This window comes from Anopheles moucheti, chromosome 3, assembly GCF_943734755.1.
Source record: "Anopheles moucheti chromosome 3, idAnoMoucSN_F20_07, whole genome shotgun sequence".
Taxonomy (NCBI): domain Eukaryota; kingdom Metazoa; phylum Arthropoda; class Insecta; order Diptera; family Culicidae; genus Anopheles; species Anopheles moucheti.
Window position 1 is genome coordinate 36,749,741 of NC_069141.1, and position 25,720 is coordinate 36,775,460.

The 25,720-nt window shown below is 42.7% G+C and overlaps 2 protein-coding genes and 1 non-coding gene across 3 annotated transcripts in view; all 3 read left to right on the top strand.

Annotated features, from left to right (window-relative positions):
* The first annotated feature begins 3,520 nt into the window (after positions 1 to 3,520).
* Positions 3,521 to 25,720, top strand: part of LOC128305099 (neuronal acetylcholine receptor subunit alpha-7-like) — a 75,397-nt gene continuing 53,197 nt past the window's right edge. The window contains exons 1-3 of the mRNA XM_053042400.1: positions 3,521 to 3,629; positions 5,015 to 6,289; positions 19,189 to 21,944. Coding sequence (XP_052898360.1) covers positions 21,794 to 21,944 — 151 coding nt within the window. The 5' untranslated portion in view covers positions 3,521 to 3,629; positions 5,015 to 6,289; positions 19,189 to 21,793. The remainder of the gene's footprint in view (positions 3,630 to 5,014; positions 6,290 to 19,188; positions 21,945 to 25,720) is intronic.
* On the top strand, positions 22,254 to 23,167 carry LOC128305100 (uncharacterized). The gene has a single exon (XM_053042401.1). It carries the CDS (start codon positions 22,254 to 22,256, stop codon positions 23,142 to 23,144), a length of 891 nt encoding a protein of 296 aa, XP_052898361.1. The 3' UTR covers positions 23,145 to 23,167.
* Trnap-agg (transfer RNA proline (anticodon AGG)) lies at positions 23,712 to 23,783 on the top strand. Its single transcript has one exon. It is a non-coding gene; the product is annotated as a tRNA-Pro (tRNA).

The window sequence follows — 25,720 nt, forward strand, 5'->3', positions numbered from 1 at the left end:
CACGTTCATTCATTGTTAAAACGACTATATCATCAGAATAAAGTTTGATAAATCCCGTGCTTTCAACTCCTTTGGAATGTGTTCGATAGGTTGAGGATTGGAGCTATCTACTGCTTACTGCATTTGTATCAGTAACGCCAAATGATGTTCAGGAGGCTCAAATAGTTCTTCCATGCTCTGAAATAAACGCTCTGCAAAATTTTCGTTTTGAATTTCTTATCCTAAACTTGAAGTTTACGTAACAATTACAATAATAATTAGTGCTCTAATGGTATTGACATTCTGGTTTTAGATCAACCAATTCAAGATCTTGGCGTGCTGCAGGAGTCCTCTAAACCGCTCACGGTCGAGCACCATCGTATGTCAATCCATTATCACGGCCTTTCTCGGCCTTGCATTACTGCATCTCAATTTGGACGCTTCCTCTGTCCATGTGTACGACCTAAAAGGACTTTACGGGTTGGGTCGTCCGGTGTCATTCTCATGACGTGACCATTCCACCGGAGCTTGAATCTGGTGAGTAATCCGAGCTTGATTCTGGTGGTCTAATGTAATACGACAATGAGTTCGCCGTACAGCTCATAGAGTTCATTGTAGCTTAAAAATCGTTGCGAGCATCTTCCTCTCGAACGCGGCTAAGAGGGTTTCGTCAGTTTTGGACCAAGTCTACGTCTAAGAGGCGTATGTGGGTACTAAATAAGTTCTATATAGTCGCAGCTTTGCACTTCGCGAAAGGTGTTTTGAGTGGAGAATTTTCCTCAGACAGAAGAATGACCGGTTTGCAGCCAAAACCCTGGCGCGTATCTCAACATCCATGTTATTGTCGGTAATGACTTTTGATCTAAGATAGGTGAAGTTTAAGGTGACTTCTAAAGAGCACACACCTATTTGTTGGGACACACCCTTGCTTAAGTTAGGATTTGTTAGTAAGCCCACATCGATTAATTTGGTTTTGGCCTCGTTAATCTCCTACACGAGATTTTCTGCCGCCTGCTCAATCCTTCGGTATTGAGCATCCGCTACGTAGGAGAGCCGTAAACCAATGATGTCTATGTCATCAGCTTATGCCAGGACCTGGATTGACTTATAGAATATGGTCCCCAAAGTTCCCACCTCCACCATATTACACTAATAATACACAAATTTCAACATTTCGCCAAAACTTACGGACATTGGTTGGGTCAACCTAGAGTAGAGGGCAAGTTGTTTATTTGTTAACGCCGGAAGTAAAGCTAAAGAGCTAAGCAAACCAATTTTACAGCCATTGTGTTTAAATTGCTATTCTTTTTTAACCAATGTTCAACATTCAAAGTAAACATCTTAGCATAGTAATGCGTTAAATATTAGTTTGTTCTCTTAGTTCGTTATTCGTTGGTATACTGATTTGACACTTATACCAAATGTTCCCGAAACCTCAAGTGTTGAGAAAATGTTATTTATTTATTTATTTATTGTATTTATTTTATACAAAACAATCAAATAATTTGTCGATGAATTAAATTTTTATGCTTATAACAATTAATATTAAAGCTGCTGTCTAACCTACAGGTCGCATAGACTACAGCATGTAATAAAATGAACGGTAGCACATAAAAGGAAAATAAATATCACATTCCAAACATGTGTGTAGTACCGCTGGCAGCTGTGTGAGTGGGTTAGTCTGGTAGTGTGCAATTTTAAGTAATATTAAACAATATTCTCCAGTGGGTGTGCGGTGGTAGAGTTATTTTTACCGCCTTTTTATGGCACCGGGCATTCGGGCAAAATAAAGAAAAGAAGCAAGAAAATGACAGTCTCGACGACTTCCGCATACCAGCAAAATGTCCAGCAGAAAGAAGATTGGTCTTAAGGAATTCGAATGTGTTGCTGCCTCGTTTGGAATGAAGGGGAGCTCAACAAGCAAACATTGGATGTGCAAGCTCTCAACCTTTTCCCGCAAAGCAAAAATCAACAGGAAGCTGGCGGAAACGTGCCACGAAGCAGGAACGAGTGAGAAACGGAGCAGGAAAAAAAGGGGAAAAGAAATTTGAATTTCTAATTTTATTACTCCGTAGCCGTTTGACTGGTGTCGAAACGAAATGCCAATACTTGTGTCGCTGCAACCCCCCGATTAAAACCTTACGCTCTTTGTTGACGGGTTTTGCTGTTGCGAGAAAGGGTTCTTGCACGCAAAGGGTTTTCCCATGGTTTTTCCGGCACTGTCTCGGGGGAGCGTCGTAATGGTGTAATTTACCTTACATTACCCATCATTGTACTAACGCATCCGGTTTCGGGGGTGGATTTTTTTTCGCATTTTTCTTCCTCAAATGAACAACGCCAAGCAGCGATTTTCTCGACCGGTTCGGAAACAATGGAAGCACTGTTTGAAACATCGGTCACGTGAGTGGTAAATGGGAAGCGGGCTGGTATCACGTTGAGTATTTAATTTCGCTACATTTGTATCGTAAAGCAAGTGGGAAATTGTTTTTTGGGGATATTTTCTCGCTTTTTTGTTCGTTGGGGAACTGTATGAAAATTTACAAGGGGTTTAATAAAGTTAAGGATTTTTTTTGTTACTTTTTTACTCTCAGCAAAACATCTTTCATTTATATCAGTACACCACCGCAAGTAATGGAACTCGCGCGATCCCAGTATGAGCACTCCTCTCTATACTGTGGTGGAACTCAATCGCATGGATTTACCGGAACGGCTGAGAGCTGATGAATCCGTTTTATGAATCGAATTTGGAAACTTGTTGAGAAGGAACCGTTGTCATCGAGCAACAAGCATACTAAAACCCGTCGAGTAGACACCACACAACCACATGGCAGTGTGGATGCGTATCGGTATTTATGCCTGCACTAACACAGCTGAACAATCGAATGAACGGGGTGACCATCCCCAACGGTTCTCTTTGTGACGTTCAACAGCGGGTTTTCCCATTTTGTTGGTGTTCGTTCTCGACATCGACAGTTTCTCCGACATTCTCTGAGTACGCCCGATGTACGTTCGGTCGTCCTTTTACTCGGGGATTTCGGGCATCCGGGCCGTGGCGCAGGTGCACTCGAGCTCGAGCGGGACGCTCGACAGAGAGGATGGTTGCAGAATAGAACGCCTTGCAGGTGCGAGCGAGAACGTACATCTTCCCATGTCTCCTGGCGCTGGAGCGGTTGTACTAAAAAACCCTACACCAGCCATTGTACTAATACAGCGCCACGAAACCCTGGCGGGAATGAAAATGAATGGGATCTCGTCCTGTGCACCCGAACGGGCCGAACTGAAACCACCCCGAAACGGATCGAGCGAGCGTCCTTGTCGGTAGCGTCGCGTGATCGGACGACCTAATGCCCGACTTCCGAGATGGCTACGGATGCCAACCGTGGAACAAAAGCGCGAAAGTGCGACCGAAACGGGTGCGAGTGTATGGGTGGGTAAAGCGTGCGTCAGTGTTCGGGTTGTGGCTTCGGGGATGCGCCCGAATTTCGCTCGAGATTCGGTCGGGGCTTCGGCACGAAAAAACAGGGCAAACCCAGTGTGGCAGCATCACTCCGGGAGCTACCGTCCCAGTTGGTGTTCCGGTTTAGAGTCGTGCTGTTGTTTTTGTATAGATTTGTTACTTAATGCTTTAAATATATATGTGTGCAGTGAGGGTATACTCTTTTCCTTTATCATTTTCACGGTCGAACGGGCGTTAAGAGAAGAAAAACAAGTGAGCCAACAGTGGGATGTAAAACGCTGAACAAACTACAATGGGAAAACTCCGCCATCGGGCACACAAATGAGCATGGCTCCACCGGGAAGAGGGCGGAGACGGCTCCGGACCGCAGAACCGTTTGGATGCAGGGTCCACCCTGTAAAACAAGAAGAAAATTCGAACCACTTGGCTGGGGCTCGCAAGACAAGCACGAGCTGCAGCAAAAAAAAAGTTCATATCAAAGTTTGATTGAAACGTTGCGTTAGGAGTTTTCCAGCATATCCAGCCAATAGGATCGTGCACCTCAGGAAAATGAATCGGGCTGGTTTGCTGGGCCAACTCGGAAAAGCAGACCTTTCTCTCTGTGCAGACAGCTTCTGCTCGGTTGAAACCGATCCGAAAAGGTGGAAAATGAGCTGGCTGGTGAATGAAAGTGACCAAAAGTGAGGAGAGAAAAGAAGAGAGCAGGTGCGTGCGATAAAAAAAAAAGAATGAACCATGAATGGGCAACCTGCTTCCCAACCTGCTTGGACTGATGTGAGGTGCTGAACAACGAAATGCCCCAACATGGTATGGTCGAACGGTGTGTGGGTGGAGTGCGTGAGTGAGCAGTGCTTTTCCCCGGGGTGTCCTGGAAGCAAGGAACGTGCCGAAAAGAATGCGTGAGAACGTGTGTCCCTAACGCGCTGGATACAATTTGTGCCGTACAGGTGATGAAAATGTGTGTCGTTTTTTTTTTTCGTTCTGTTTCGATAAAATGAGTCGAGAGCGGTGGAATGCAGAACGTATCCTTCAATGACAATGGAGGTTAGCCGTGGTGCAATGGTCAGGCGTTTATTGATGAGCATTAATTTAAGCAAGAACGTGGACCGTAAATGCGAAATTGCCATGAAAGGAATGGAAACAATGAAGAAATACATCGTATGGATTTAATCCTGGAAAGTTATTTCACCGTACAACTCATTAATGGTAGCTAGTGAGATCGCATGGAAGCAACCAGTGTGCCTACGGAAAATGTTTTCTGATGGAGGCGCCTGGTGGGTCTGAGAATTAAACTGGCTGCGTACGTGATAAAGCTGCACTTGGTACGAAATTAGCATTGATTTTGCTGCAAAGACGGTGTGAATCTTTATCTATGCTCTCAACTTTTTATTGAAATGAAAATATGAATCCTCGAAACACAGATAAATAAAACGTGTGGATTGTACAGTGCATGTATGAACTGCTTTACTGCCAGTAACTTTCGTTTGATTAACAAATGAACCATAATTTTACTATATTAACTTTTTGTTTAACGTGTATGTTTATTGGTCTGCTTGATTTAACCCCCTCTGCCAACAGTACAGCGTTTGTGGAATTGCTTACGGTCGATCCACCTTCTCACACCTACGCGCTATGGTGAAAATACTAGTGCGATTGATTTAATTACAGCAAATAAACCCGAGAAGTTAAGTATACATAAAAAAAAACGTGTGAGTGTGCGATAGAGCGAGAGGTCGAAAGTAAGCAAAAAAAAGGAAAAAAAAGTGAGAGAAATAGTGAAAATGTGAGAAAAATGTGCAGCAAGTGTGAGCGAAAATATAGGCAAAAAAGCCACAAATTGAGAGCAGTGAGTGTAGTATAATAAAATTAGTAGCCCTTACCAACAAGTGTGCTCCCGGGGTTGCGAAACAGCCAGAAGCAAAAAAAAGGAAGATTCCCGAAGAAAAAGAAAGATATACACTACACACGCTGGAAAGCACAAATTGGGCTAAAAGATATTTAGATTCGAATAGCAAATAAAGTAACATCCAGCACGGTGCGCTCGGTACACGTCCGTTCATGACCATTCGCCTACAGCCGAACGGACCTGCCCGAGCGCGGAGAATGGAGGACGAATGGAAATTGCGAAACCTAGCGCACCCGGAGAACGGACCGCGTGAGTGTGCCGAGTGAACGCGCGGAAAAAATGCCCCAACCCAAGTGAGCGATGTTGCTCACGTCGATGTGTTGCTTCACGAAAATCTTACCGCAGCCACGATTGTTGGTGAGGCATGCAAGCATATGTTTGAGGAACGAGTGTAATGTGAAAGCAATCTGAGCGACAGAAAGTTTGCCCAGCGACCACGATAGGCTTTCGCAGCGATCGAGATGAATCGGGTGACGGTGAGCGTTGCGTGTGAGCTAGCTTACTGTATGACTGGTTTAGCACACTAAACGCAAGCTGATGCGGCACACAAGCTCCAGCGGCTTGGCAGTATATTGGATGCTTGGTCCTCCATGTGTGTGTGTGTGAATGTGTGAATGTGCCTGCATCGTTGCCACACGCGTCCGGACGCCGTAAACCTGTGTACCCCAACGAGCAGCAAAAAGCTGTGCATAGCTCACTGTTAATGAATGGTGAGAAAATTTGAGAAAAAAGCGCCTGCTCGATTTGCTGGATGTGTGTGTGTGTATGTGTTTTGCTGTTAAACGAGTGAGCGTTCGGAATGCGTGCATAGTGAGCTGTGAGGATACGACAGTTGTGCGGTGCGCTAGTGAGCTGTAATAAAATCTCCTTTCTCTGCCCGTCCAGCATTGGACTGAATGGTGGCTAGGCTCCGAACCTACAGCAGTTAGCAACGTTTAACGGAAAAGGTAATAAGATACAGCTGAGTGCAACAGTAAGAACCAATTTGATCTAAAGGTCGCTTAGTTAACTTTTGTTTTCCATAAGTTTTTCATTTTGTTATCGTGAGATATTGTATCGTGCTTGTATTCTTGGAAGAATGAACATATAACACTATAGTTAATATCTTTTTTAATGACTATTTTAGTTTGCATTCACTTATTAGGTTAACACGAATGATGTTTGTTTTTACAAAATACAGATTCGATCTTTATCTTTTTATAAAATGAAATGACACATTACACAATTATAAGCCATTAATATTACAATCTCTTTACGACAACCCAATGGAACCACTCTGGTTGTGGCTCCATCTTTGTGAGTTAACTTTTTTTTCCTTTTCTTTGCTCAATGCCCTTGCCAATGTGTCTCCTGCGAGATGTAGAACAAAAGAACCCCGTTTTGAAATCACGGCCACCCACACACTAATGCACTGCGTACGATGCTCTACTAACACCATTACCCAACTGCTAGAACATGTTCCGTGGGTGAAGTGAGAGATTTAGCAGACCGTAGTTAGCAAGAAGGTTGATGCATGTAAATTTCTAAAACACACCTTGTTACACAACTTAACACTATTGAGCTGAATGTATATGTTTTTAGAAAAATTGTAATGCCACGAAACTTGCAAGGAATTAATCGTTTTGCGTGGAAATATCTCTTGGACTCAGCTGTTAAATATGTTCTTGTACCACCTTTTACTGGATAATTAAATGTTAAAATGATGGATTTCGAGTACAACTATAGTATCAAAAGAATAAGATATAACTACTGAACTTTAGAGCAAGAAAAAGTAAGGTGCTCTAAATAAGCAATGAGCAAACCGAAATATACAAGTTATGTTTTATTATTTAGCGTCCCATAGTTGTGTATTTGTAGAATTGTCGATTTATTATTTGGAAGTTTGATTATTTAGTTTGAATGTTTTCCAAATTGTTTCATTTTATACGTTTGTGTTTGAAGATACTGCTTCAGTTTGGAACTTTGCCTTTTTTGTATTTCAACTTAACTTTAACATTTACTGAAGGAGACTGTTTCGTACACCTTTCGTTGTCGTTTTATGCCTCGGCACTATTATTCTCATTATAAACCCATCACAATTGCTAACAAATATCAAGGTCTATGCTAAATGCGTGTGGCGATACCAAGTCGTATGATAAAACGATCAACGCGTTAACCGATGAACACTCGCCAGATGAACGCACCGCAACTGTAAAAAGGACACGGGTGAATAGGAATGCTTCGTAGTGTGCGTGCGTAATTTTTCTCCTTTTTTTCTTGCTCGATGAATACAACTTTCAACACACCCACACATGGGTGAATTCATGTTGCGACTGATTCGTTATTTGTACTACCTCAACACCAGTATAATTCTGTAGGGACCTGTACAGACTGCTGTGCTGCTGTGTGCGTTCTTTCTCCCGATCGCTCCTATCTTGCTCGATTGTGTCGTACGGTTCGGAAAGTTTGGGGCTCTGGAAAAATCGCTTACCGAACGATTGGTGCTTGTGTTGGTGACTGAATGACTTTGTGCTTCCCATGCCAACCGCCCACCATACCATGGCCGGTGCCTTCCGTTCGGTTCATCCCATCATCCGGTGTGAACAATGGAACAAGTGAAAATTTGTCCTTCAAAAGTGCGTTCTTTAAATCGGCCATTCTACACCTGTGTGATGTGTTTACCTTGTCATCAGCTTTTTTTTTATTATCGTAGTGTATACGCCATGAATTCCTTTCTTGCAGTTCTTTTGGGGTTTTTTTTTGTTAGTGTTTCATACTAATTGCCAAAGGACTTTATCACGTTCAATGTCCATATTAAAAATATGTGAAAATTTTCCCTTTCGCAACACTTATGAGATAAATCTTAGAAATGTTTCGAAAGTTTACGATTTCATCGGTTCAGTCGTTTAACTTTCGTTGTATAGAAAAATCGTAAATGAGCAAATGATCAATCGTTTCGAAGTCAAAAAGATAAATGATTCCTTTTAGACTAAATAAGTTGTATGTTATTTTATTCAGAAATCAGATTTTTAAGTTTAGGAAATAATTTGTTGTTAAAAATACAAACTGAAATAATTACTTCGGATATATGAAACATAATTTCCACAAAGAATGATTATGTTATTTAGGAATTTGGAAATGATGTCCCCAATAGAGGGTTCATTATAAAATACCCGACATTATGCTTCTGTTGAAGCTAAAATTAAGCTTTAAAATTCCAATTACTAGTCCTAAATAATCCTAAATTGCAATCACTTGGTTTGTAACAAACAAGAAAATTGTGAGGCAATTCAAACTCTCTAATAGGGCATGTTTTATTTCAATTTGTTTGAAGTGTATGAGTATGTCCAGAAATGAACTGAATGTGTTATTGTTTAGTCTGAGATTTTTTTTCTTAAGAAAATATCTACCACCCGCTTGTGTCAAATGTATTTCCATCACATGTTTTCCATCACATAAATAACGGCCAGGTCGTATTATTTAAAACTGTTGAACATATAATCTAAAGTACAATCCACATTAAACTTTAGACATTTACTTCTTCTAACAGTGAAACAGTGTTATTCCAGGTGTACTCGGCCTCATCAGCTGCCTCATGTTCACATCACTGAATGCCAGTACTGCCTGTTCTGGATGTTTGTTCTCATAATTGGACAGAAGGTGTTAAATAAACTTGAAAACAATTCTTGAATAACGGATATCCAAACTTATACACAAATTACTGACTTAATCTGATAGTCAGTAAATCGTGTTGGAGAAGGGTCGGACTGGGATTTGGTACTAATTGTGCAGTGTCCGGCTCCTTAACTTTTTCACCAGAGTGATTCAAAAAGGTTATAAACTTTAAATTGTAAACTATGAACTAGTAAAAATTCAGCAGATAGTGTTTTTTACGAAATGCTATTTAAAAAATAATTAAATTAATATAGTTTAGTTAACCAATCATTTCTTTTTTTCTAATTTCATAAATATGCAATCCATTTAAAGCTGCAAGATTTTCGGTTTTCATCAATTAATTAATTCCAATCATCTTTTTAGCTGTTATTAATTAGTTTTTTTTTATTAAACTGATTTGTTTCTGTCCGTATGGCATCCAAACTGACACTGGTTAATTAGTTGCCAACGCGATACTATTTATGCTTTCACAATGAAACCGCTCACTCAATCAGTGCACCAAACCCAATCGGTCAATTGGTACGCTTCGAATCAGGTCAGCTCCTGTGGTTTTCCGGTGATTTTAGTTTGGAAAAAATCCCCATTTCTATCACCCCGTAGGGAGGCATTCCGTTCTAGTTGGTCTGATAAAATGGCCTTAAGTGGTCAGAAAAATACACACTCACACACACTCACACAGTCTGCTTACCCACCCATATATAACTCCTACTGGGAAAGCTATCGAGTACGGCCTGCGAATGCATATTGTTGCTCGTCATTTTGCATCCCAAACACGTCCAGTCATTCGTGTATAATTTTGTCAGGCCAGAAGAGCACGGGTTGGATTGCCACCCGCCCGGTACGTGTTCTCTTTTTTTCCATACCGTCCCAACAGCTCGCAAACGTTCATTACAGCGGCTCATCGGATGCTGGCGGAGTGGCGGTGTGGCACGGGTTTTAAGAGCCACTGTTGCATGTTTCCGCATTCCTACCAGCGAAACCGCTACCGTGCTGCCGTGTCACGTGATGCTTCCGTTTTTCGTTTTGCGAGTTTACTCACGGACCTGTTTGTCTGCTTAGCTGTTTGCTTTGCATGAGTATGCAAATTCTCGATCCCAGACCCGTGAAAGGATGTGTTGACGAGTGATGGCAGCGCGAGCAGAGCTTAGATCAGATCATCTTCAGACTTCGTGCTGCGAGCCCTTTCAGCGGCGTTTTCTTGTTGCTCGCCGCTGACAAATTTCACGAAATCATGCCGTGAGATTGGAATTTCCTGGAAGCAACAATGCGATGAGCATAAGTTTGATGTTTGTTGAGTGTTGTTAGTTTGGTTTTTACTTCCTATATACTACCTGTTCATTTACGTACGGATTTGTATTTCAAACTGGGTTTTATCTTTGTTCGGTTACCTTTATCTTTACTTGTTTCTTCTTTTAACTTTGTTTTTTTGTGACTCAATTCAATTCTTTTCCATCTATAAATCGACAATTTACATTACATTAGCTGTGTCAATTTTTATCACAACAAGACTGCTAATATTTCCTACTAGGAACGTTCTCCGATAGGAAGTTTACACTAAACAGCAGCATGATAGAATTAAGTTGACTGCATTTAAAACGCAGGTTAAAGTTTAAAATGATCATTTAATAAATTCACCCAAATAATGATTTCCAAATCGTTAAATGCAAATTGAAAAATAATGTTTAAGAACAATTTAAACATTAAAAACTATGATATGTCCAATGATAATTAGATTAATTCCAGCCGTAAGGTAATGCACATGAAAGTTAGCTCAACATCAAGGAATATGAATATTTCATGATGAGATGAGATTTCTGATGAGATGCTAGAAATTTCAAATAAATCGTAACTCATAGAGCATTGATTTGCATTCTTAATCGATTGGTTGTATGCAACATTTGTTCATAAATATTTGATCAACGTTGGATGCTTCGGCGTTGTTGGATTTCGTTGCTGCCGGTGCCTGACTTTTGTGCAAACTGGGCAAAAACTTTTCCGAATTATTATTGACGCTGGAGCACTAGGAAAAAGTGCTCTTCATCAAAAGTGTCATGTCCCGCAAGCTGACGCTGCTTTGGCTAATGTTTTGCTGATGGTTGCTGCAATTGCAATAACGCTCGTTGGTTGATTATTTTTTTGTGTGTGTACTACTCTGCTCGTTACCGCGCAGCCTCCCGGTGGATGGATCGATGCCGGAGGCATTGGGGTTGCGTGGTGCATAATTAATCACACACCATTGAACGTAAACCAAACGCGGTGGTTTTGCTTGCACCCGGGCCGTGATGTGGTTGTGGGTGAGTTGTTAGGTGGGAATTAAAAATTGATTCTATCAATTACGAATGTACTGCACTGGTCTGGTAATAGATTCGCTTGCATCTCAAAGCGTGCTGCAAGCGCGCATTCCAGGAAGGAAAGAGAATATTTTTCATAACCAAATCTTTCCTAAAACTCGTGCTCGTGCACTCGGTTTTATGTTTTTGGTCGTGTGGTTTGAGATAATGTAGGAGCCTTCTGGTCTGAACTTCATTAATAGATGATGCAGGGGAAAGTGCATCGATAGCCAAACCGTCTCTCTGGTTTCCGGTGAAAATCTGGCCATTTGCGGTCGTTGAGGTTTAGTGAATTTTTCATACAGCTATATTCATCGGCACGGTCCTGTGGAGGTGTTAAGTTTCTGTTTGACTATGAATAAATGATTGGTCACGAAAGCGTTGCAGAAAGCGTTGATATTACTGCACCAGGAGATTATGGGAAGGAGAACTTACTTGCTCATGTAATAATTGAGTAGTTGATGTTAGCTGTTGAAAATACCCGAACGGCCCAAATATATTGGGGCGACGCGGTGGTTATTGGTAGGTGCACTGGTCTGCACACGACAAGATTGGTGCACAATCCCATTTGGACCAATCCCCTGTACGCAGAACAGACTATCCAGTTGCGAGCAAAAATGCCAGCCAGAAATGGCAGGCCTCTTGAGGTTGTAGTGCTGATAAAGATTGAAAAAATCCACTACACCTGAAAGAGTGGTTTAAGAAATTATTGTACATATTAAATTAAGTATTTTAATTTTTTAATTTGATGTTGAATCAGGTATACTAATGAATTTAGGTGAAAAATATTTGGGCCTAAGTAAACTATAATAAATCATTAAAATCATTAATTGTACTAGCTATTAAAATTGTTTATTAGCAATATGGCCTGGCCGTTCTTGAAGAAATAAAAAAAAAATATATTTTTCTAGCTTCTATTTGAAATATTAAAATAAAAGTTACATTTTAATGTGGTTTTTTTTTAAATGTCGGTTTGTTGAACCTGAAATGTATGATTGGAAACATTCTTTGTTTACCTAAAAATTGTCGTTCATCACTATCTGTACATGTTCTGTACAAAAGTGACCCCAATTGAGTACCATTCGAAGATGTTTCTATTTCTATTTTGTCCGTACTTTTGCTAATATTCCCTCGGGACCAACCGCCAACGTAGGATGTCATGAGTTGACAAATGAGCTCTGTGTGAACCAAGCGTATTCTGCATGCCGGTAGGCCTTCGAGAACGTGTGACAGTTCACAGCGAGAGTTCAGCAAACGCCATTGCGTTCCGGTTACGCACATGTCGCAATGTGTCGCAATGCTGTTTGTAAGACTGTTTTGCCGTTGTTACATATTTTACCTGGGGTGGGCTATCCCGGGAAAGGTAGCCGGAAAATTTCGGTCTCATTTGCACTGTTTGTGCGTGATGGTCGTAATGAGGAAGTTGATGTTCGGTAGTTCATATCTGTATCGAATCTGTCAACGATGTAGTCTATTCGTTAACAACTGTGTGATGTAACAGATTTCGTTATTATTTTCATGTTTCTGTTTGTGTTTGTTTGTCTGTCTGTTTTTTTTTGTGTACAACACAATGGAGAAATTTTGAAATTATTATTTTTTCTGTTTAGTCTGATTTCTTTTAATGATGACATACTTAGTACTTTAACTTTGCCGTTATTTACACTTCTTGTACAGTTTTTGTCTAAAACTTATATTTCATTTCATTGCAACTGTGAGAGAAAAGTAAACTTTTCATAACTTAAACTTTGTGAGGTAAAAAATAAGGATTTTTTTTAAATAGTATATTGTCCCAAGCAACGTTGTCTTCATTGACATTGAGGACACTCAATTAATCAACAATAAAAATACGTTGGTTACACTAACCTTGTGTGGTCTGCTGTTTTGTAGATAAGGTTAGAGAAGGCTGTTATTATTCAAAATTTTAACCTTTCTTGCTACATCATTGCTACCTCACTGGAAAAGCTTTCCTGGAACTTTGAAATTGATAGTACCAACGAAGGGATCGAAAATGTCCCAAGCAACGCATAATGGCACAATTGAATAATGGCAAGTTGTAGTTGAAGTATTCAAACAGAGGCGAACGTAAACTTTGGACACGTTTGTCTTTGCGGTAGCAGACCTTTCTTTAGGTTGTTCAAATTAACCACTGCCGTTCGGCAAAAGGATCTCCGTTCGCCAACCGTGCTCTGAATGGGAAAGTTTCAAGCGCACAGTATGAAAAGCAGCCCTAAGTGAACTATTCTCTCATGTGTGCCATTCATATCATCGTCATCACCATCATCATCATTCCATTAAGACCGAGGTACAGTAGTTACACGTTGATGGTTGTAGGAAATGTGTCTAGTACGCGGCATATAGCTGTGGTGTGGTAGCTCGATATGACGAGATCCATCCACAACGATGGTCCCAAGCCCGGCCCAAACGTAATGGCGATAAAGTTTCAGCCCTGACTTGAAGCGTATATCATTTTAGACGAATTTTAAATGAGCACTCGCACACTGTGACTGCAGGAAAAGCAGAGCACTGAGACACCATCCATCGTCAAACTGGTTTCGTTTCACAGACGAATGGAATAATTGATTATTATTTGCAGAAACGTTCCCTGCCAGCGTACGTACCATACATGCAGGCGAGAAGAATTAATTGTTTCCACGGGTTGAAAGAATAATGCATCGGCTTCAAATGAGGCTTTGGAAACTTTGGGAGCGCACTAATTGTTGCCGGGATAGTGTGGCTCTTTGTTTTCGAAAGTGTAATGAAAGCAAGATTCATTGTGGGTTCTGAATTACTTTCCCTGCTGGGCTGGGAAATGTGCTATCGACCCTCGATCGTGTACGGTTTGTTTTGGGTTTGGGTTGGGTTGGGAAAAGATTTAATGCATTCGTTTGGGAAAAGTTTATACGTTTGTCCTATTTGAAAAGCGGAACGGATACTACGTTTCATGTAGTGTCATGAAATGAGGCGTGGCCTGAAAATAATTGATATAGTCGAATACGATGCATATATTATAGTGTAAGTTTGTTTACAAATAGGCTTATCATAGACTGTGAAAGAAATATATTTTAGATTTCATTCCTATCTTCAATACTTTTATAAAAAAAACAAGTAGTTCAAGATAGAATGTAAGTTCAGTGTTTAGTGCTTAGATAGTTTAGAGATAGGCTTGAGCGCCCTTTAACAGCACCGTGACTGTCATAAGTGGAAAGGTTCTTAAGGTGTCAATGTTTATTTCAACGTTGAAAACATAATTAATCAAAAGCTTATAGAACACCTTTTTTTTGTTTCGTTAGAACGGCCTGGTCCTATCGACTTATTTTACCACGTAGCCGGATAGTCAGTCCTTGGCTACGGGGGATTGGTCCGGATGGGATTTTGGTCCGGGCCGTTCGTGTGAAGACCGGCTCCGCTACCATCATGCCACCGGGCCGCCCCAAGAACACCTTTTTGATATAGAATAAAGCACATAAGATTACTTAGGTACAGGTACTATATTACTGAATTAGACTCACCCTGGACATTTAAAATATGGACTTGTGCTCAGATTAGGTGAAGAAAAAAATTGCGTTAATTTTATAACTTAATTAAATTTTTTCACAGGGTTCGAAGACCATTTAGAGGAATATTTCGAATTGTTTTAAAAATTACACAGAGTGTCATTATGCACTATTACCAAGATATAGAGTTTTATTGTTTACCACTCAAGGTTACAGTTTAGTCTTAGTAAAAGTTCTTGATGTGGACCACATTGACCACAACATTTGGATATTTAATTTTAATTGATAAGCAAAAAAATAGTAAATAGGATCTTATTGATTATATTTAAATGTGAAGATAACACTAAATTACTTTTCTGGATTAATTTCAAAACAAAACCTAATTTAAAAAAAAAATACTGATGCAACAGTATTTTTCGCATACTGAGAAAACATTAGGCTACAAAAATTTCATTCAATTAAGCCAAAAACTGAAATAGTAATACGTGCCCTGTTCCCTATTGCAACTTTTTTTTTTTCAGAGAAACGATCCATTTCATGCCAATACAAAACATGGTCAAGATACCTGGCATGTCCGTTTTGATGTTGGATCAATTATCACGTTAACATTAGACTAATGCCTAAACATTCGTACACTGCTGATGTGTGCAATTCTGCTTAATGCTGATTCACTCATAAATTTAGCATCGTTCTCATCTTCATCAACATTATCATCATCACCATCAAACTCATCGGGCTTTCTTTCCCGCACCGACTGTTTCCTATCATCAACGCGTCTCGTAGAATCGCACCCGAATGTACATCCTCCTCATCGTTCGTGGTTCTTCCAGTGCGGCCCCAAGTTTCGTCGGTGGATCGTTTAAAAGTTTTTTCTCCCCTCCGAGCGAAGTCCACTTCGTTTCCTCTTGAGCTAGGTTTTGGGCTTTGGGCGAACTGTTGGAATTGTATTTTTTCTTATAGCATTATAATACCGTCCAATGAGAAACGAACTTGAAAGCGAAAAAGGTAAACACAAAGAAACGCAAAATTTTCGCTAGCTCCAGACAGGGTGCGTCTGCAGCAAGAAAGAGAGACAGACGCGTTTCCTAAGGGAGATTTCCCTATTTCGGACGTCTTTTGAAAGCCGTTTTTGCGTACATAATTCAGTCGCTCATTTTCTTTTGATTTGTTCTCATCACCATGTTTTTTTCGCTATGTTCATACTTAAAACACGTCAGTTTGTTTGCTGGATTGTAGATTGCTTGAGGTTTACTTTTTTTCTTATCATTACTCCTCCGGTTGAGTAAGAGTTTTCCAGGCATAGCCTATGGAGAACAGCCGTGAACAAAAAGAACCCACAGAACTTTTTCCACTGTTTGAGTAGCGATTTCTCTTTTTTTTCAGTCAGTAATGTTGCTGTGATGATGTGCGTCCATGGCTAAAACTAATGAGGGGAAATGAAGGATTTTTTATCACCATCAAGCGCCGGCGGGCTCCGGCAGCGTGGCGAGATCTTGAAACATTTTTATTTCCAGCCAAAGAGCAAAAAAAAAAAGACGTCATTCTAGCTTTTAGTTACCAACCAGTCGCTTCATCGACGCTCCGCCCTCTGACGGTTCCTGGATAACATTTTAATTGAATAATGCTCCCTACTTAGTGTACGAGTTGGATGCACTTTTCCGCACTTTAGGGGCAAAGTGCCACCTAGATGAAAATCCACCGAAATGAGTCGACGCGGAGCAGAAGCAACGAGGTGAAAATATTTCTTTCGGCGAAAGCACGAAGTCTTCGAAGTGAATTTCAAGCAGGCCAATCAAGCGTGCTTGAGGCCGTCTCGGTCGGCGAATGGGACGGGCGGGTTGGGAACTTAAGAATTAGACCAGCTTTTTAGCCGCAAACTAAGAAAAGTTTGAAAGTGAAGAGTGCCTAAATTAAGCGCTTTTAAACGTACCGTGTTTGTGGGCTGAAAAACTGAACGACAAAGTGGATACATTGTGCTGTCTGAAGAAGCGGAGGTTTGCCGTTCGGATGTTGCGTTTACTTTTAGAACAATATGCGGCCCCGAATTGTAAAGCCATACAGAGCACAACGTCGCGATTGTTTCAGTTGGTTGGGTATTTTTAAAAAATGCTTGTTGTCGCTGTCTAACCGTGTTTTGTTCGCAAAAGTCAGAAATGTCTTCTCGCAATTGGAAACATTTTCTTAATTAAATAAATTTAACTATTTTCTAAAAAAGAAGAATTTCAATTTTCAAACAGGAAATTCGAATTGTTTGTTATTAACACAATTTAGAGCATTCTTACCTTTTTCAGTTCTACTTCAAATGAACAGCTCAGTATTTTAATTGTTTTGGCGTTGATCTTCATAAGGCAAGACTCCACAGGAAAAATCAATGAATTGATTAGTTGAAAATAGCCCAAATAATTCGACAACCTACATGTCATCACAAAAACCAGGATAATCAAGAAATTCTATCAAAACCCTAAATAAACTCCATTTGAAAGCAGCCGTCTACACTATCTCTCGTCAGTTGTCTTATTTCGTTGGCAAACGGTTTCACTGACAGGTGAAGCGAAGATACATATTCGACGAAATTTTTCATTGCACTGAAAAAGGCACGAACACGTTGTGGAAGTTTGCTTCTGTCTATCGATTTCATCTCGTCCGTCCGTAGCCGAAAAACTGGGACGAGGGCATTAGAAGGGCATTTATAGTTCCCAGTCCGGTTGGCGGTCCATTTATGGCCAATAATGATTGCGATTGTTTTCGACAAAAAGGGTTGACTTTTCACCACCACCGAGCACTAACCCGAGAGCGGGTTTAGAAGTTTTTGCCACCATTCTGTCTATTTATAGCATTCGGATCGATGGTAACAGTTGGTATCGAGAAATCGGGTTGTCTGAACCGATTGTCCTCCGTATGTGTCAAAGTTTCGCTTTGTATTATCCAACGTTGTATTTTTTGTTTTTAATTTTGTACGATACATCGTTTAATCGGTGCTAAAACTGTTTTACCAATGCCGGCATTCGGAACTGATGCGGTTGCATCACAGCTGCCGAACGGGGGTATAACGCCCCGGCGCAGTTTTCGTGCCTTGTTGAATGCATGCGGCTACTTGAAGCTTCAAGCCCGATATTTGCAGTCAACCGAAGGAACATTATCCTCATCCATTTTTGAACAGTTTTCCCTCCTTTTAGCTCACCTTATATACTCGTTACGGGAGCGTAGTATCGTCTGGTGGCTGTTTGCGGCGTTGACTTCAAGCTCCTCCCCGGGCTCCGTTCGAAAAATCCTTCCCGCTCAAGTGGAAGCGGATGCACGGGAAGCCGTCAGACATCGTTTCCCCCAAAATGGGGCCATTTGGCGAGCGAAAGACCACACGTAGTCTTCGAGCAGTGGTGAAGTGGCTTTCCGTGTGGCGAGACGGCAACACGGGGAGGTCATTCCAGACGCTCCATTGTATGGTGCAGCATAAAACTACTTACTGGAACTGCTGTCACTCTGCTGGTTGTCCTTGTCGGACTGGTTTGAGGGCATTTTTTTTTGTTTGGTCCGTCTGCACGTACCAAAAGCAATCGGTACAGTTAAAGTTGTAAACTTTCCGAATTTTCCACCGGCCCTCATGCTACACCCAACCCGTTATGCCTTCAGAGCTGTAAGGAATGAAGGAGAAGGGTTTTTTTCTGTATTTCAACAAAGCAAAATCAAAAAAACACATTGTAAAATGATGGCACAAACCAATGTTGCAGTCAAATAAACGAGGGAAATACAGGTCCAGGCTGGCGAAAATATCGTGGGTGGAAAACTGTCTTCCCAATTCACACAATGGGCGAACCATTTTTCAACATCATGCCCTAGATTTTGCCCTCGAGACAATGGAAAGAATTCGTTTTCTATCATACCTACCGTACAGCAAGCCAGACAAATAGACAGATCTTGTCAGTGCTTCCTCGGTAGAGCACTTTGTCTGGAATGCTGTCCGCTGGACGAAGCGTTGGATGGGTTCGCGAAAAGGTGATGTTGTTTAATGAAGCCTTCTAGCATGCTCTGGAAAGTCTTTCTTTCTGGATGGACTGTTCTTGAAATTTTAGAATTATTTGACATTTTGGAGAGTGGTAGCGTTATAAAACTAATATAAATGATTTATCCTAGCTAGATTGGGTTCAACAAATTGTTTTGAGTTTTGATTTTTTTTTTGTAAAGAACAAGATTCATTTTTATACTGGAAGCTTCTTTCGAATTTATGATTTCAATACATAATATAACGAAATATTTTGATTTTCCAATACTCGTACAAAACATACATATAAATTCATCCATTGAGTATTAAATAGGTAGATAATATTTAAAATCTAACACATTTTATTGTATTGGTTTTTTTTCTTTCAGAAAACGCAGGACATTAGCGATGCATAAATACAGTTCCGGTGATCGTAAATCAACACGCACGGCAAGACCAACATCTTGTCACACGTTTGAACTGTAATTTCCCCCCCAAAAAAAAAAACAGCACAACAGATCGATCGTCCAAGATCGTCACACTCCGTGATCGGGTTGTACAGCGAGGCGAACAAAGTAAACGCGAGTGCGAACGGCTCCGACACATTCCGAGCCCGCGGGTGGGAAAAATGAAAACTGCCATCACGAATAGCATTGCCGTCGCCACCGCTGGAAGTGCGAATACACGGTTGCACCGGAAGCGATTATTTGCGAACGTCGTCGCCGTTGTTGTGATTAATCGAACGAAGTTGAAAAGTTGAAAGCGAACGAACGCGCCATCGTACACACCGTCGTGGTGTTCTTGCAGCACTCGCAGCAGTCACCATCAACCGTTCGTTCGCACCGCGCCCAGATACTAGGGCGGCAACACAGCACATACTACAGCGCAACTGCTGCCCAAAAAAATTGCCACCTGAAACTAAGTGGAAACTATCGGTAGCAACACGCATCCGGATACGGTCCCATCGCGAACCACCGGGTGGAAAACTCACTCGCCATTAGCGCCATCGATTACCGATCGACATCCGTACGTAGAGCAACGAACACGCGAATTAATCTACCGTTGATAGAAGATCGTAGCCCAAAACGTGTGTGGTACATAATAGAGTACGCTTTCCCTTCAAGGCACCGTTTTTTATTCGCGCATTATTACCGCTTTTCAATCGTACATCCTCGAACTTCAAACAAACATCTTCGCCACTTCGCCGCTAGGAGAAAGAGTTAATTGGAACAAAAAACCAGCATTGCAATTTGCGATCTTTTGTGCCAATCAAAGCAAACTATTCATCATTCACCCCTCTTCCTTCTGGCTACTTCTGTCCACCCATCTGTAACACCACAGCGCAACAGCCCCACCGGAAACGGGAAGTAATAACAGGTGCAGCGAAACGAACGGGAAGCTGCCGAAATAAAAAAAAAGGAGTGAAACGGAACAGCAATAGCCGACCGCCGATTTCCGGAAGCGTTCTAATCAGTCCCAGCATCCTTCCCGGGCCTCGCGGATCCTTGCAAAGCGTTTGATTTGCAAGCGTGTGTACGAAGGAACGAAACGACCGGTTGCGCCCGTGGCGGAAGCCAATGTCGTCGGATGTGAGCAGTTGGGTTTCGCGCTGCGAAAGAAGGAAACATTCCGCGTAGTAATAATACTGTTTGGAACATTAATAATAATAATTAACATAGTCAAACTAACACTAATAAATAGCATTAAACGTATCGTAACATTAATAATACTTATAACAATATTGATAGTAATAGCGATAAAAAAAACCCGTACGATCATTACTCTAAACGAGGCCCACATCAAGTCGAATTAAAAAAGAAATCGTACTGTAAAAAAAAGGCTAGAGTGCTGTTGTGGTACCGATATACAGCCCCGAAAAGCTGTCCCATTTCAACGACTCCCCATAAGAAGGCCCGGTGGCGTATCAAAACGACAGCACCAAAAAAAAAACGCAAAACGGGCACCGTAGACACATTACGTGTAACGGGCGTTGCATACATTCCGGCGCCTAAGCTGTAACACCGCGAACGCCGAAAAGTCAGCACCTAACGCTCTATCCTTCCGCTCGCGAAACGGATGTGTCGCATCGACGGTTGCCGTGGTGAATGTTGCTCCGTACCGAATGGTGGTAAAATGTTCGATAGCGGCCACACTGCGACAGTGAACTACGGAACATTCTGCCAGTAGTGTTTGAAGCGGCTGCGGAACGATCAAATCATGCTTTGCCAATTCGAACCGGGTTCGTAGATAGTTTTGGGCACCTAGAATTGCTGGCAAAGAGAGCTTGGCACGGCCTGGACATCACGTTACAAAAAGCACTAGGGAAGCCAATGCCTCACCTATACGCTGGGAATCGGATTGCGGCGTAGTGGCACTCACGGAAAGTTGGTACGACGCCTGTCGGGCAGCATTTATTGTGCTGAAAGCTTGCTCCTGCTCCTGCTGGTTGTTGTTTGAACGAGTGGTGACGATCTCGCACCATCAAGCACATCCCACCACATAAAAGACACGCACAAACAGTACCATACAATTACACAAAACCACACAACGCTTCGAATATATAAAATCACGGAATAGTAAGAGAGAGGGAGACACTTGCAACCGCACCGTTGCATCGGCCGGAAGGAATTAAGGACCAACCCAAAAAAAGAGAACCCTCGTCCTCGGGAACACCGGGGGGATGCGAAGAGAGAATTGAATAGATAAGACTTCTACAAAACGTTCCCGGTTGTGGTAGGCACCGGTGGACCGTACCATTGAAACGCAAGTGCCGGGGACGGCGTACGAAAATCCTAGGCCACCAACCGGCACCGGCAACAATTTCGGGGGACCAACGACAACGAAACATCCCTGAGCAGCGATTGCGCACTGTGGGACTCCACCCTGGTCCGGAGGGAAGAGACACGCGTACGGGGTCATTGTCAGTCGGCGTATCCTACGGACAGCGCAACGGTGGCTTGCTGGAAGTGGTGACCTCGCGCATCGCACAACCCAATGAAGAAGATACTGATCATCGTGATCAAGATGATCAAAATGATATCGAAAATCATTATGCTGAATCGATATCATAACTTTCAGTGCTACAAACAGTTGCGGATATACAAGTGGATCATCGTGCTGATGCTGATAGCGAATTCTTCAATCTGTAAGTAGTTTTATAAGCCATTTTCTACTTATATTTATATTTGTCGAAGTGCCGCAGCGTCTCTTCTAGCTTTTTGATCTTACATTCGTCTTTTCTGCATTATGTTTGGGAATTCCCTTTCCATGTCAGATGTGAATACGAGGCACATGAAAATGTTTGCGTTTGCAAGTGTATGTGTGTGATTCATTGCTATCAGTTGTGGTAAAGCTGCTACAGCTGGACATAATTTCGTTAATACTATCAGTTGGTCGAGATGCTTTATATAGAAACGCATCGAATCAGTCGTTGTGAACCACTACAACGCGCAACATGTGGAAACAAGAGTTACTTTTCGTAGTGTTTTGCGCAGTGATCATTGATAGCAGTGTTTCTCTGCGTGCAAAGCGTCAATTTTTCGCTCCACCAGCGGAATGCGAAATATCCCGTGCCGAAATAGATGAGCTGGTACAGCTGACCAGGCTGGTCGAAGGCCGTAGATCGTCTCGGAAGCGTCCTCCTAGTGTGAATCCCACCGCGACAGACAAAACCGACGAATGTACCCGTAAGCTTCGTGAGTTCAAAACAACCATCCAAGATGTGCTCGCACGGTACAGTACCATGCAGAAATCGTACATCTCGGCCAACCAGTACGAGTTGCTGAAAGCCCAGCAGGAGACCGAACTGACCGAGCTGATGCGCCGGGTGGACAATTTCGAACGTGAAGTCGAGCAGCGGTTTCAGGCAGAAATCGAACGGCTGCGCAACAGTTTGCAGAAGCTGAAGCAACGCCTGAACGATAATCTACGGCTGCTCGAGCAGGAAAGGGCCGCGGGTCGCCGGGCCCAGGAGGCACTCTGTGTGGGGTACATCCAGGGTGAAAACATTGAGGAAGCCGTCAAAATATACCGGGCCTTAAATGGGACCTACGATATAGTGCGGCTCACGAACGACACCTACCAAATGGATGGACACGGTGTGGGTGCGCTAGTGGGGTTTTTCGAAGGGCTTCGGGAGGATGCGCAGAAGTTTGGTACTATATCTGGCTACGAAATGTTGCATTCGCATCTGGATCGCAACAATCAACTAAACCGGGACCGTAGCAGGATCATCTTTCATTCGCTGGTTGGGCTGGAACATTATTACACGAACCCGGTAGATATTAGCCGTGTGCAGGTTTTGCGAGTGAAAATGATAGATAAGTTGCAGTCTTTTGTCGGTTGAATTGCTTCCAGTGTGCGATTATAAATTTGAATGCCTCATTCGATGAATAGAAACAAGAATAAAGTTAAATTAATGATCATCATGTTGTGTCAAAAATGCACGAAGCAATAAAATATTATCTTTATCCCCATCTGTTTTCTCATAATCGGATTCTCTCTTTGAAAACAAAACGATTAAATAAATTTAAATAATAAAATCATATGGTAAAAATTAGATTTTTTGTTAATACTTAACAAAAGCAGAGTTCTTTTATGAAGAACTTGATAAAAGAGTACAAAAAGAATAATGAAAAAACTACACACAAAATAAAAAATGACCAGTCCGTGTGCATGCGGAACGCCCACCGTGCACTCATCCCTTCACAAAACGCAGCGGCTCTCTCGCACAACACTCACGCTCTCACGCATCGCTTTTGTGCCGTGCTGTATGCTCACGGGCGGTATTTCGAGCAAATACATACACGATTCGCAGCACCCCTAAAATTCGAGCAGTGTTCCCGTTTCGTGCGAGATCGGCTGAGTGAGAGCATGTGCTTTTGATGCGTACTCGATGCGGGCTCTCTCAACGGGCTCGTTGGTCTAGGGGTATGATTTTCGCTTAGGGTGCGAGAGGTCCCGGGTTCAAATCCCGGACGAGCCCACCTGCTTGAAGCAATCCTTTCTTTTTACTACTCATCTTTTTACGACTCCCTGGCGTTGTTCTTTATCCCGATGAGGTGTAATTCTCTGTTATTTATTGGATGGTAGTTTCCCGCTTTGAATAATTATCCAAACACACACACACATGCGTGGGACGACAAAAACACACTTGATACACTTGATATAAATTGAAGAGCTTACCGCGGCGAGGCTTTTCCCCATTGAGAAAAACGGCATACCCCCGGCAGTGCTTACGTCAATCGCTAAGCTCTGAAAATTTCTACGCATTGTTACGCATGGTTGAAATCGAAAGAGAAGGCACCGTTTGACGTTTCGTGAAGACGGAGGACTCCGGACCGTGTGGGCCGCGAACTGAATCTTTCTCGCATTCCACCGGGCGAAGCAGAGTATCATGTTCTGGTGGCTCGAAAGTGTTCTCGACCAAGAAGGAAAAAAAAAACCAACACCCAGCCGCCCAGTGTTGGGCGGCAGTGTGGGTACAACATTAAACGGATTCGTTATTTATTCATGCCAACCCATGTACCAGTGTAATAATACTCATGTGGTAAGCCGTCCGGTTCGGTGCTTTCGGGTCTGTTTCGGGCCCCTTCCCAACCCGACCCGAGCGCTCTGGCCGCTGATGCTGGTGGTTTGTGTACACCCCCACCCCCCGTACTGATGCGCGCATGTCATCGAGGTGCAAAAAATCTGGATCTTCGACCCGGGTGAGGTTTCTCTCTGTTTTTCGTGTTTCTCTTTGAGACACTCACTGAATATGACGGGCCTAAATTATTAATGCCCATGCCGGGGATTGTTTGCTGGCGAGAAACCGAAGCTACAACACCGAAGCTTTCACAGCACTGGAGTGCGTGCGTGCGCGGGAGGAGGGGATGGTTTGCGGAACCGGAGGGTGGGAAATTTGGCAACAATCTGGTGAAAGAAGTGACTACCTAGATGGGCGAGTGCTTTTTGGCGAAGGTGCAATAAATATGAGCCACCTACACACCCCGGGGCAACCATTACGGGCTAAATGGCGACGAATGCTCGACGACTTGTGCGCCTGCCACAAGAAATGCGCTGCACCGTTTGTTTATTTGTGGAGGGTCGGTTGCAATTTGCTAAAAATACGCCGCCGGAAATAAGGAGGAATTCTTTCGGTGGGGCGCGGTGAGGGTGAGACAGCTCAGGCTTGGGTAGGGTTTGATAAGGATTTGCTGGAACGCTGCCAGCAGAACTATGCCGAGGATTGGAATGTTGCTCTCTTGGCTGCTCATCATTCCCGGGGCCCGGAGGCAAAAGGGGCCCCATCCCCGAATCCCTGTCCGGCATACCGTATCGATACACAGTGGCTATTATGCAACAGGCACTACCGGGAGTCTGAGTGGCAAAGGAAAAAGCAACAAGCCGGTACCGCACAATTCCTACCATAGGGCTGCTTGGAATTCCACAGCCGGGCGATAAAGCGGGTACGGAGAGATGGATGACTCTTGACTTGGTTGGTTGGGCCCGGTTATACGGATGGCACGACGGATCGATACGACACCCGGGCCCCGGGCCCCAAGCAGATTCCCTGAAGCGCGTCGTGCACGGACGGGGCATAAAACCCGTAAACTTCGTCTTTCGGGCAGGCGGCACGCCTTTTGTGCGCCTGCCGATAGGAAGAATAAGGACGTGCCGGAGTGGATTTATGAAGATACCTCCTTTACAGGACACAGTAGCAATTCCGCACTGATTCGATGACCCCGCAACGGGGAAGGAAACCAATCGAATCTAATCGAGAGGCAATGAGCTATTTATAATGGTTCAGATAACTGTCCCCCGAGACCGGCCGGTGTGGCCGGGTGCTGCAGCGGCAGACCGGCTGTCTGCTGCCTTGTTGCAGTGATGCTTTATCCAGTAGATGACATCCTTTCCGGTTGAGTGAAGGACTTTTCACGG

Bases quoted from the DNA above. Each gene is read 5' to 3' on its own strand.
- LOC128305100 (XM_053042401.1), top strand. From the start codon at position 22,254: ATGTGGAAACAAGAGTTACTTTTCGTAGTGTTTTGCGCAGTGATCATT.